Source organism: Haliotis rufescens, unplaced genomic scaffold (genome assembly GCF_023055435.1).
Source record: "Haliotis rufescens isolate VD_foot unplaced genomic scaffold, xgHalRufe1.0.p SCAF_14, whole genome shotgun sequence".
In the NCBI taxonomy this organism is placed as follows: domain Eukaryota; kingdom Metazoa; phylum Mollusca; class Gastropoda; order Lepetellida; family Haliotidae; genus Haliotis; species Haliotis rufescens.
In genome coordinates this window covers 32833904-32847467 of record NW_025963824.1, presented here as the reverse complement: position 1 = coordinate 32847467, position 13564 = coordinate 32833904, and the positions used below count along the sequence as shown (strand labels likewise).

At 39.4% G+C, this 13564-nt stretch overlaps 1 protein-coding gene across 1 annotated transcript; it reads left to right on the top strand.

The window, feature by feature from the left end:
* The first annotated feature begins 401 nt into the window (after nucleotides 1–401).
* On the top strand, nucleotides 402–10627 carry LOC125379271. The gene is made up of 4 exons (XM_048395539.1): nucleotides 402–551; nucleotides 5762–5871; nucleotides 6301–6451; nucleotides 9990–10627. The coding sequence occupies exons 1-4, from the start codon at nucleotides 478–480 to the stop codon at nucleotides 10084–10086; spliced, it is 432 nt and encodes a 143-aa protein (XP_048251496.1). The 5' UTR covers nucleotides 402–477; the 3' UTR covers nucleotides 10087–10627.
* Nucleotides 10628–13564: the final 2937 nt, after the last annotated feature.

Sequence of the window (13564 nt, the reverse complement as noted above, 5' to 3'; positions counted from 1 at the left end):
TATTGTTTGTTTTAAGATTGTATTTGTTGTTGGGCAGTTGCTAATCATAACTGTGTCTCCATTGTCAGTCTGTTTTCACTGTGTGGCATTAATAGAACTGATGTTTCTTAGTCGTAAAAATGTTTGTTAGGGCAAGTTCAGGATTTTCTGCTGCTTTTTATGGTGGCACATATTTCAAATGTTTTAATTTCCATGCATTTAATTCCATGTGATATGTCATGATGACCTTTATCAAATTTATATTGACAATGTTATGTCCTTCAGACCTGTGATCTTTGACGGAATAAAACAATAAATGATTCTGAATATTTCACAGTCAAGAGACCAACAACTAAGTTTTCAACATGATCATTGATGCTTGATTGATTGTCACAGCATATGCATACATTGACAGGAATAAGAGTCGAGTGCTTTAAGTTCGACCTTCCCGGACGCATACTGATTTCGGCTACACGCCAGGAACTTTCTCGCTCAACTATGAAAGGAGGGAAAACACAATCTCTACACCACCACAGTTTCATTTGGCAGTTGGAAATTGATGAAAGAAACAGGTAAGAAATACTCAACCACTTTATGTTATTTAGAATCACCCATTTGCCTTTTTACATGCCACTGTCGGAAAGATACTTATACTTATACGCGTTCAACCATGTGAATGTGTAAACACCCTGAGAGATCCTACCCAAAGTTTATGCGTCTGCGCTACGTCATTGGATTTTATACCGCATTAACATCTCAAATTCCGGTATTTCAGTATAATACATCAAATATATCAGTTTATAATCTACGCCTTATTCCTGTTTACATGAAATGTTCAATTGCCTAAAAATACCATTCCAACAACATCGACTGATTTTTGTCAAACCAGGGCCATTTTGAGGAATGTGTCGACATCAATAAGAAACGTTCCAGAAATGTATGATGGCAAGAAGAAAATGGCTGGCTCCTAGTAACACACACGCACAAACGTACGCACAAACGCACGCACGTCCTTGCTATTTTTGTGGAACTTTCCAGATATGCACACAAACATCGGGCAACTGATCGGACGGGAAGCGGTCACAATGGTGTGGCCGTAGACGACACAAAAAACGACAGTTTCAATATCACTAGCTTAAGTGACTGGAATGAATGAATAGAGTTTACTGCCGTACTTGTTGAAGACTCAAACGCTGCAAAAGACAGGTATCCCAGGCCCATATCTCCGATGCGAAATTGGCGTGTATCGGATTGTCCTTGGGGGTTTCAAACCCATTTCCGACATCGCCCATGTTCGAATCCTCAAATGGTTTTATGTACCAACGCCGTCAAAAGTAAGGCACGCTTGCGGCACATCGACAATACAACATTGGCGTGTGGCGAGGTGTTTCGGAGTATTCTAAACCCATTTCCGACCTCGACCATGTTCGAAACCTCAAATACAGTGTAGTGAAAAGTACGGCATCTTCGCAATTGGCAATTTGGAAACGAAAGACGAAATGCATCAACCAAATTAGCGATCCTGTTAGTCGCCTCTTAAGGCAAGCATGGGTTGCTTGAAGACCAATTCTAATCTTTAAGGGTAGAATACACAATGCTGAAGACATTTGCGAAAAGACTGGGTATTGCTCTTAGGTCTTTGGAAAGCTAGTGAACGGGGATTTATCGTGTGTGTATATATGTATGAGGCGCTTCCTTCAGTATGTGTACTCAAATCTGGGTATTTACTAAAATCATATAGAACGCAAAGCAGTGTTATATTTAAAATGCAGTCACAAACATAAAATAAGGTCCATGTGGCACCATAATTTCTTCCTGTGAAGACCGTTACCAGATATAATTTATTAACAAAAATCCAATATGTCCGCAACTATCCAAAAACAGGTAACCAGGTTTGATGTGTAAGGTACGGTGACAAGTCTCAGAAAGTTTGGAAGCATTTAATTTAATAGGTTCAGAGGAGTATGGATCAGTGAGTTAATGCTTTACGTCACACAGGCAATAATTCAGCCATATCGTGACGAAAAGTTATACATTATTAGTACATATATTTAGACGAAATAGAATCCTGTCATCGATGTACAGTAAAAAAACTAGAATATCATAGATTAATATTTAAAACTAGCATACAACCATAAACACTATATGTAACAGTATAATATACAAAAGGGCTATAGATCTGCAGCCCCTGAAGGTAGATCACCATGCTGGGGTCCATGGGGACTTACAGAACTTTCCTACCTGCATGGACCCCAGCCGGATTTACATCATGCCTTCAGCTGTTGGCGATTATGGACAAATTTATCCAAAGTTATATTCTACGATTAAAAATGTGGTGGCAAAGATTACTCTGAATGACGTGGTCTAACATCCCCTCTCTTGGGTACAATCATTTTACACTACTTCATCCCCCATCAAGGGTAAAGCCACTAACAATCTCAGTTAACAAATTTCTTTCTACCAAGACTAAAATATCATTTAATTATAACAAAACATATATTTCAAAATTTATTTCATAATTCTATTTCTTTAAATTAATTAAATGAGTACTTTTACTTGACATCATAGGACTACATAACCTTGCTACTAGCCAATCTGACATTGTCTTTTGTTGGTTACCCAGCCATGTTGGAATTGTTAGTAATACGATGGCTAATGCTGCTGCTGCATATTCCCAATGTCAGTGATGATTCTCTTGATGGTTCTGTACTGCTGGACAAAAATGAGTGTCTACCAAGCGAAGTGACATACAAAATAGGCCCAGACTCAGATGCCCAGAGGCTTTCTGAACGACGAAGATCAGCAACCCTACAGAGTCCTTCGCTTGGGTGAAGTCAGCTTGCCTGAAAAGTGACACAGAAGGATTTCTGTTTCCTGCTCAAGACAAGTCACTTCCCAATCGAAACAGTCAATGTGTGATTTTGCATCAAAAGTATATATGAAATGCATATTATGAAATGAATTTAATGAGACTGTCCAAGGCATTGTCAATGGATGCCCAGCTTTGGAACAAACACAGTATCTTAAGCAACATGATGGCGATTATTACCGTCTCCGCCATGCTTGTGTGGTTTTGACACAGAGGTCCAACCATGGTTCGACCCAGAATATGTAGAGGGCGTAATAAATACAACATTCTTCAGAATAGGCCCGTGTACAGCCTCGGACGTATCCATGCTAACACACGTGATCTTGTCATTTTTGACAAATTTTAGGAAATCATTTATATTTTCTGTCCCTTTTGACACTTTTGTGATTCGGAAAAAACATGGCAAATATGCTGACCTCGCTTTCGAAATGTCACGCTTGCATCCCAAGTACCAAGTTGTCCGACTCCCCATTGTTCTCGGTGCCTAACGAACCCTGGTTTGTTACCAGAAAAACAGCCCTTCTGACAATCTGGGTAATGCAGAAGGCTGCAGTGTTGGGGAGTCATCTCTGAAAAGTTCATGGATGGTTTGACTAGGCAGCGCTTCCTGGGAGAGGTCCCATTCGCTGTCCGGGCTGCATGTAGAGGCGGCAAGGGCCCTAAGCTGATGATGGGCCTAACCAGCCAGGGTCGACCTAACCCTCTTTCCTGCATTTTGATTTTAATCTAACGAAAATTGTAACGAATACTGCCGAATACACCCTCCTCGGGACACAGACACCAGTGGGGCTGTATTCGGCAGCATAATTAATGCATGGTTGCCACACCTATGATATCTTTCTGTAAGAATGACACACACTAGTCACGTTTATTACATCTTCTTGAAGGCTACGTATGATGATTGCAGGTGACAATAATTCCCCATGTAGATTTTAGTCTCTGATTCAGTTGTGATAGATGAGCCGATAGCAAAATGTTTACATTACAACTGGAAGCACCAGAACCAAAATTGTCTCTTTATTTTATATATATATATATATATATATATATATATATATATATATATATTTTATATATATTATTTAGAACATTATAAATAAGCATGAAATACTCACATCCCCGCCAATATGACATGTCGGGTGTGTGCAATGCATTAGCTCCTGTGAACTATGTTCACTGGGCCTTTTTGTAAAATGCCTAATTGCAGCACTAAAAAATGTTGTTACTGGTGTCGTTTTGCCATCTGCAGTTTATGATAGTATATGTAACTGAATTTGTAATGAGTAAAGACGAGACATACGGACGAACAACTTCTTTATTACAATTAGGAGCGATGGTTTCGGTGTGGGTGCTAACACCCTTATCTAGCAAGTGAAGTACAGAGTATGGTTGACGAGAATCTACAGTGTTTATACAGTTGAGTAGGTTTGAGATCAGTTACACTGTTGTCTTCGTAATGAGTGTTTCTGCATGAAGTTAGTCAGTGAATGCAACAACTGTGTCCATGACACTTTTAAAGGAACATACTCTCAAGCAATGCAGAACTTACCAACAAGAAAGGAAATGTATTCAATACTGTGAGATGACATTATGTGCCAAGTTTGGTGAAGAAATATGGTACGGTTTTCAAGATCTGCTCCGGAAAAGAGGACTACCGCCATTTTCAGTCTAAATCAAAGTTGTTGCCATGGAAACTCGAAAAACATTTTTTTTTTAAATCCCAAACTATCAAAAGGCACCAGTTCACCACTAGACCTATCAATGTGCCAAGTTTGGTGAAGAAGATCTGCTCCGGAAACGAAATGTGACGGACGGACGGACGGCACCCATTCCTGTATCCCCCTTCCACTTCGTGGCGGGGGATAAAAAGGTTTAAACAAGTCTTGATCTATTCTTGTCAAATTATATTTTTTTAAATGAATTCTGACTTTCCTTCCCAAGTGAGTTATGCTTATGTCAAACATTGTCCATTTTCTATCACACCACCAATTAAGGTTAGCATGAAAGATAACGTTCTCATTTTCTACCAGTGTTGCTTAAGAAGAGATTTATGTTAAAGCTGCTTAATTTGAAATAAATTACATAACGTCTCAGACTATTCCCAAACTCAGTCCATGACCTCGACTGTAGACATTTTCAGTAGCTCTGAAATACAGTGATGACCATGTGCTAATAGCATTAAGTTTACAAGTAAATCGTGATCAATATGAAAACGTAACAAGTTAAAATATTTTTTTCTGGCAGCTGATATCATAACAAATAACATAGTCAATAACATTAGTTTTGTCAGTGTAAAGGTTGCTTGAACAGCTCGCCAGTTCAGCAGGGTATGTTTGAGAGGGATTAGCAACTACATGTAACTACCTGCCGACTGTCAACCTAGGTTAAGTACGTCAGGCAATAAAGACATACTTTGTTATACAATTGGTTGGTTGTTGGTTGGTTGGTTGTTTAACGCCGCACTCAGCAATATTCCAGCTATATGACGGCGGTCTGTAAATAATCGAGTCTGGACCAGACAATCTAGTGATTGAATCATGAGCATCAATCCACGCAATTGGGATTGATAACATGCATCAACCAAGTCAGCGAGCCTGACCACCCGATCCCGTTAGTCGTCTTTTACGACAAGCATAGTCGCCTTTTACGGCAAGCATTGGTTGCTGAAGACCTTTTTTACCCCGGAATCTTCACGGGTCCTTTTTTATACAAATAGTGTGATTGGCGGGTGCTACCGGCGAGTAGGTCATGCTTACGTTTTTTGTGAACACCGGGTGTCACTTCTGATTTTTACTGGTACATTCACATTATTTTCACAGCTATTTTAAATTTTACGCCAAATTTTAATTGGTTTTGGTATAGAATCTTTGCTTGTTATTCTCTTGCATTGACAGTTTATATTTTGTTTTTCAGATTACTATATTTTGCAGATCTGCAAGGGATGTTTGTGATTGATTACGATGGCAAAGGTCTCAAGAAAATACATAATAGACAACCTGGAGACATTTTTTACAATGAAGCCGGTAGGTTGGATGCTGGGTTGCTTACTGGTCTAAGTCTCTCTGTGTATATCATCATGTTTTAAATGGAAGAAATTGAATAGTTTAATGAAGATGAACTTTCATTCCGCTTCAACCAAGGATTATATAGGTGTCTTATTTTCTTTTCTTACAATTACAATACGTTTCGTTAATATTGTCAGAGCTTGTGGGAGGCAAATAATTTTATATGCCCTAATTATTACGGTATATGACATCGTTAAGGGTCATGCGGAAAAACGTTAATGATACAAAGCTGATCTGGTATTATGATAAATCCAAAAAGTATTTGATGAACCCAAGGATAACTCAGCTGCTTTTTCTTATTCCCCAACCTTCATGGATTAAACGGTTAATACTAGAACCATTTCATATTGATCCACTGTTCAAACATAAATATGTATTCATGTGCAGAAAAACGACTCTATTGGCTCGACCAAGACACTATTATAAGCCAGAAGCAAGATCCACTGGGTGACCAACATGCTATTCAGAAGATTGACAAAGAAACCTTCTCTCTCACCATTCACAACCAAATTCTTTATCTCAACGAATATGCTGAGAGGTACGTGTGCTCCTTGTCACAAATTGAAGCCTCACACATATGTTACGTTTTTGTAAATTCATTCCCTCACTGAAGATACGTTTAAACCCAAAGAATTATGCTTATTCCGAAATAAATAATACAACTAACTGAACTAACGAACTAAACTAGCTTAACATCTATTTACATGTTACTTCTACAATTACTAATATCCTACTACTAACAATAATGCTGGTATATTTCTACTTTGTTTTGTTTGTTTTTTGTTGTTGTTTTTGTTTTTTTGTTTAACGCCGCACTCAGCAATATTCCAGCTATATGACGGCGGTCTGTAAATAATCGAGTCTGGACCAGACAATCCACTGATTGACATCATGATCATTGATCCACGCAATTGGTATAAAATGACATGCATCAACCAAGTCCGACTCCCCGATCCCGTTAGTCGCCTCTAACGACAAGCATAGTCGCCTTTTACTAATACAAATACTAAAACACTAACAAATAGTGAATATAATGTATTTACTTATATACTAGCGGAAAAAGTAACGGTGCTTTATATAAAGTTCAATAAAATGTGTTTATTCTAAAAATAAATAATACTTTCAATACATATTTATGAATACATTTCCTCGACTTTAAGTCCGGGATTCACAATTTGCACATGCTTTTTCATGCACAGCACACAATTTGTATGTTTGTGTGTTTTTTTGGAGCATAATACTCATACATGCAGTTTGTTATTGTGAGTGAGTGAGTGAGTTGGGTTTAACGCCGCTTTTAACATTAATATTATTCCAGTTATATCACGGCGTGACAGCTAAATATGGGAGGAAAGCCCGAAGTGATGCAGGTATCAGACTTTTACCACTTCGGTTAAATCCACGATCACGGGTATGGTGCTGACAAACATAGAAACATAATCGGGGCGGACCGGGATTCGAACCCACAATCATAGGTTTCTGGCGTGCCCAAGGGACGCAACTCTGCACAGCGATTCGCGGGGCCTTAGACGACTGGGCCACCCGTGCCCCCTGTGATTGTGTACAACACACAATGACTGTTTAGTTATCATGTACTCATTAAACCCCTTTGTTTAACTGTAAATATTACTTAACTTATGCTCCAAACTGGAATGGCATAAAATGTCATCGAAACGTAATTTAATCTCTTTGGAGACGTTAACTACAGCAGGGCAATACTCTTGGCCTTTCACAGGCCGGACATCCACGTGTGACGACACGTCAACAAGACAACCATATTCGGTTGATGAATTTACAGAATCAATAACAAACAGCCACATTCACGGCTCTGACAATTTCTCGGTTGAGACCAATTAGTGGCAGAACCGTACATAGCCAGTTGAGGGAGCACAACATCCGGCCCCGAAGTACAGCGATACGCCCAATTTTGCTTCTATGTCACCGCCAGGCACGCCTAGTTAGATGTAGACAGCATATGAGGATCAAAAGACTGGTACAGTATACTGTTCACAGATGGTTTCATTTGGATAGCTCTGATGGTCGTGCATGGTTCTATATGCGTGCGCCCAGGAGAACGTTTTACCCACCTTTGCATAACTCAACGTTGTCAGTTTGGGGTGGAAGTGTAATGGTATGGGATAGCATCATAATGTTCTACCCTTTGTGCAAATGCAGGGACATCACGTCACGTTGAAGCGGGATAATGCCCGCCCATATATGACACGTGTTGTAACAGACTTTTTGAGGCAGCAAAACATTGCTGTACTGTAAGGACATTGTTTATGAGTAGCTCCACGCCCCTCTTTTAGGGTGTGTCGCTCAGTCTCCTGTTAGCGGGTATGGGTTTTGAAGTGGTGATGTTTTCCCCACGGGGCAGAAGGGGCCTGTGTTATATGGATGTCACTGCTGTGTTCATTCTACGCTGTACACATCCCGGAGATACTCATCCATGCATCCGTCCATCCACCCGAACAACCATCCGTCCACTCATCCGACCATCAATCATCCATCCATCCATTCCAACAACCATCCGTCCGTCCATTCGACCACCCGTCCACTCATCCGACCATCCATCCATCCATCCATCCGAACAACCATCCGTCCATCAATCCGACCATCAACCATCAATCCATCCATTCCAACCATCCGTCCGTCCATTCGACCACCCGTCCATCTGAACAACCACCCGTCCGTCCATCCATCAATCCGAACCAGCCGTCCGTCCATCCATCCGACCACCAACCATCCATCCGAACAACCACCTGTCCACTCATCCGACCATCCATCCATCCGAACAACCATCCGTCCATCCATCCGACCATCAACCATCCATCCATCCATTCCGACAACCACCCGTCCGTCCATTCGACCACCCATCCATCTGAACAACCATCCGTCCGTCCATCCATCAATCCGAACAACCAGCCGTCCGTCCGTCAATCCGACCATCAACCCATCCATTCACACAACCATCCGTCCGTCCATCCGACCGTCCGTCCATCCCTCCAGCCGAACAACCATACGTCCGTCCATCCATCCGACCATCCATCTTTTTAATGCACTTTACTCTGATTCACGTTTTACTGGAGAAAACTATATTTGTACTCTTCATTTTTGTTAAATGGCTGTTGATTAACAGATATGCATATACATATATTTTAAAATATACAATACATGGCTTAAAATTATATCCTCTTTATACGCAATCCTACATGATACTAATAAAAGCGAACATAACGCCACCCAGAGTGCGATTCCATCCGCTTAATACTAGTATACTAATTCAACCGTACAATAATACCTCTATCTAACACTAATTAACAAACCTATATGTGACACTGCCAGAAAAGTTTAACAGCAACAAGAGCAAAACCGATCCAAGAGTCACATCTGCGTAACCAATTGAACTGTAGACCCCAAAAGGATGGAGCTGCTGGTATATTGCTCAACATCTAGGGGAAGTTGAAAATAGATTGCCAATGCAAGATAATAACCAGTCAGGATTATCCGTCAAAACAGATTAAAATTTGGCGTAAAGGTCCAAATAGCTGTGAGAATTATATGAATTTACCACTGAAAATCAGTGATGACACCAGGGGTGCGTTGCAAAGCACCAATCGCTTGTAAGCGATGTATAGCGATTCGCCTCACAACAGTGCGCTAACTTTCAGCCGCTTGCAAGCGAAACAATCGCTGGCTGAGGTCGCTTCGTTGTCAAACCAAAATGGCGGCTGACTTTGACAGCGGAAGAAGAAATTCTTGACTGGATCAACGAGGAAATGAGCAAAGGCAGCTGATACCCCATCATCCTTAGTCTGCTCCACATTTTCAAAGTAGTCATAAATTTCCTCAGCTCGTCATCGAGCCTCTTCTATTACGTTCTTCATAACGTCAAGGCAATCAAGCGGTAGTTGCGCCGCCATTTTGGAAGAGTGCGCAAGCGCTTCCAACTGTTGCAGACCCCGGGATGAGCGATTAATTTGCTTTCTCTAAGCGATTCGTGGCTTGCAACGCGCCCCAGGTGTTGCGAAAAGGGTAAGCCATCAATGATGTATGTCTTGTCTCTATGTTTTCAGAGGGTTCACTCTCATGACATTGGAGGGAGAGAGGCTGCCTTCACTTGCAACAGATGTTCTACCCACAGATGATGATGCTTATCTTGCCTTTCTTTAGTAACTGTTGTAAAAAGCAGCCTTTGTTTGTATCCCAAGCACAGCCAGTGACATCTGGTTTTGATCTGTAGACTTTTGTACTTCGGCGAAAACATCAACCATGTCCCACAGTTCAACAAAAGTTATTTGTCGATCAGTATTTGAAATGCCAACATTTGTTCATCCATTGCAAATTGAGAGTTAATAGCTTGAACATATACATCGTGTATCGCAAGGTTTAGATTTATCCTATGTTTCATACGCTCCTAAATGTTTCTATCAATGATTCGGTAACATAACTGTATGATATTGCCAGCATTCGCTCGTTTGTGTGCAGCAACCACGTCAGTGACGTAATTATGGCAATGGTATCAACTTAAGCACAGACCAATGAAGTACCCTGTGCACGCTGAGTATTTGTTAACACAGACTTCATCGACGTACTGCATTGAATTGCTATCAGATTTTAACTGAGTATACGGAGTATCGTGTGAAGTCTGCGGATATGACGTGAGAACCATTACATTGTAACAAAGTATAACCAAAATTGCCTAAATGTATTACTTGTGTAATAAAGCCATTATTGTCTGGTCCAGACTCGATTATTTACAGACCGCCGTCATATAGCTGGAATATTGCTGAGTGCGGCGTTAAACAACAAACAAAATAGTGAAATAGGTCTTCAGCAACCCATGTTTGTCGTAAAAGGTGACTATGCTTGTCGTAAGAGGCGACTAACGGGATCGGGTGGTCAGGCTCGCTGTCTGGTTGATACATGTCATCGATCCCAATTGGGTGGATGAATGCTCATGATATCAATCACTGGATTGTCTGGTCCAGACTCGATTATTTACAGACCGCCGTCATATAGCTGGAATATTGCTGAGTGCGGCGTTAAACACCAAATAAGAAGAAGAATATGACCTGTAACTTTAAAATCCTAATGTGTTGGTATACTTAGGAGACTGAGGGCGTCTTGCTGAAATTAAATGTTCCAACATTCATTGATCATTAAAACGCGCAAAATCTTACAAAACTAAATATCTATCGACATTGTAACATATACGTTATTTAAAATCAATGTTTTGGAGGAACTCATTTACTGAGCGCATGACGGAATCAAACTATGTTTGGCAAAACTTCACATGTTTAGCTTCATGTTGCATGTTGTTTTAGGGCTTTTTTCAGACATGTAGACCATAAGGCTCGTAATTCACAAACAATTTACAAATAATATACAGTAAACTACGGTTATAACGAACTCAAAGGGACCACTTGTTTTAGTTCGTTATAACCGTAGTTCGTTATAAGCATATATACAGCATATATACAACAAATGGCCGGGACAAAAAGATAACCGTAGTTTACTGTATTGATGAAAGGTCTGTCTCTGTACATTCAATACATTACTATCAAGATATATCATCAACAAATGGTATATATTCATATCATTGTATTTTCAATCCATTGTTTTCTCACATTGAAACAATCAAATATGTATGCATCTAGTTTCCATGCATGTTGGTTGTCTCAAATTTTCATGATATTTTTAACTTTAAAATGTCCTTTCACAAGGCTAAAATACTGATTCCTTCAATTCTCATACAAAAAAACAGATCAGCAGAAAATGTTCTTCATCTTCGATAACTTTCTTCAAACAAATATGTTCACAATATAAACCTAATCTTTCTTCGTACAAAATATTTCTCATCTACCATACTCAATACGTATATCATAACTTCCACAACGGTTTTTACTGAAGTATTTCTTAAATAACCGACTCTTATTATTACTCGATACTGTTCTGGGTGTTGCACATATTTACACTTTTCATAAAAACTTATTTTTACTTTCCCATATAGATTACAAAGCCAATTTTGATACTTCATTCAATCGTTGAGGAAAAAAAGACACTAAAAATATTTGCGGGGTTCCAACACCCTGATTTAACCAAAACAATCCATACCAATGTTCAAACAAAATATTTCTAACAATACCGACCCATGTCTGCCTTCTGGCATTATCAAATGAACGCAACATATTAGAATACATGTTGGGGTACCTATAGCTTGTACATTTATCCGGTAGGATATACATTTCATAACATACAACAGACATAACGGGTACCTTCCTTATTCACCGAGCACAGCATCATTTATTATATTACAAGAAATGCCTAAGATTTGTTTACAAAAAATATAATAGTACCCTTTCAATACACGAACAAGAACATTGATGTGTGTACATTGAGCTTATTTAGCTAAAAAAAACTCAAATGTCAAAAGTGTCTTTCTTAGCTTGTTGTAATAAGTGTAGACATCGATTTGTTGCTGTGATCTATACACGCTGTCTGCAGCATTTACTGTGTCATCAGCAAATATTATGGTGGTGAATTTTTTTCTGGAAGATTACCAACATGTGTACTAGTACCTCTGCAGTCAGACGGTTTGATCATTTCAATAAAGTCATTTAAAAACCAAATAAATATTGCAGGGCTTACCATACAACCGTGTCTTGTTGCAACACTGCAGTCAAAGAAATCACTTAAACTATAACTTGCAATTGTATTTACACAAGAACGTAGCTGTGAATACATTGCCTTCAAAACATTATATACTTTACCTGATATACTATTTAAAAAATATACAAAATACAGTAGAAAGTGCTGTACTAAGTCAAAGGCTTTGGAAAATTATACAAAAATTGCATACATACATCTTGGATAAAACTTTTGAATAACAGCCTGCAAAATAAAGACATTATCGGTGGTACTGTAACCCCTTCAATTGCGAGTTTTCTCCTCCTACATTTAGCCTTCAAACTCTGCCCAAGCTATAGGTTCTTTTTTTTTCTTTTTTTTTGTACATTTAAAAGGCATATTCGCCTGAAATGATTGGGGTCTGATATTTTCCAATCTTATGCAGACATCATGATTTTGGATACTGTCCTGATACTGGAACATGATTAAATACAAGGTCATCATATAAGGCAGTAAAAACATGTTATTGGGGTGCCGTCAAACCCAATCTCATTAAAATCAGATCTTGGTTCTCGCTATCGCTAAACAAAGATCTGAGAACATCCCATTCAGGGTCACGTCAGAACGACCTTTCAACCAACCAATCAGAGCGTCGCTTCATGAAGGTGACTGTCGGAATGTGTTTTCTAATTATGCAACCACGAAATATTTAACACGGGGTATTCCGAACGACAGATACGTTTGTGTTTTATTATGTCCATACAATCTCGGCCATCTATAAGCCATTCCAGAATGTTCTTCTTATCCGTTTTAATTTTTTTAATCGAGAATACGTCAAAATATGTCATTTCCTTGGTCGGTCAAAATTCGCGAAAGGTCGTTCTGACGTGACCCGTAATGTGTTGACGATACCAAGTGGCCGCAACCTGCCCCACCGGTCACAAACACATGCAAGTCAAATGTTCATCAAATTTGGAAATGTCTTCCACATGTCTACCATGAAACTTTTCGAAAGCTTTAT

Excerpts from the sequence above, each read along its gene's own strand:
- LOC125379271 (XM_048395539.1), top strand. The coding sequence starts at position 478 with ATGAAAGGAGGGAAAACACAATCTCTACACCACCACAGTTTCATTTGG. Across the intron at positions 5,872-6,300 it reads CATTTTTTACAATGAAGCCG|AAAAACGACTCTATTGGCTC; the intron begins GTAGGTTGGATG and ends ATTCATGTGCAG. Across the intron at positions 6,452-9,989 it reads CTCAACGAATATGCTGAGAG|AGGGTTCACTCTCATGACAT; the intron begins GTACGTGTGCTC and ends CTATGTTTTCAG.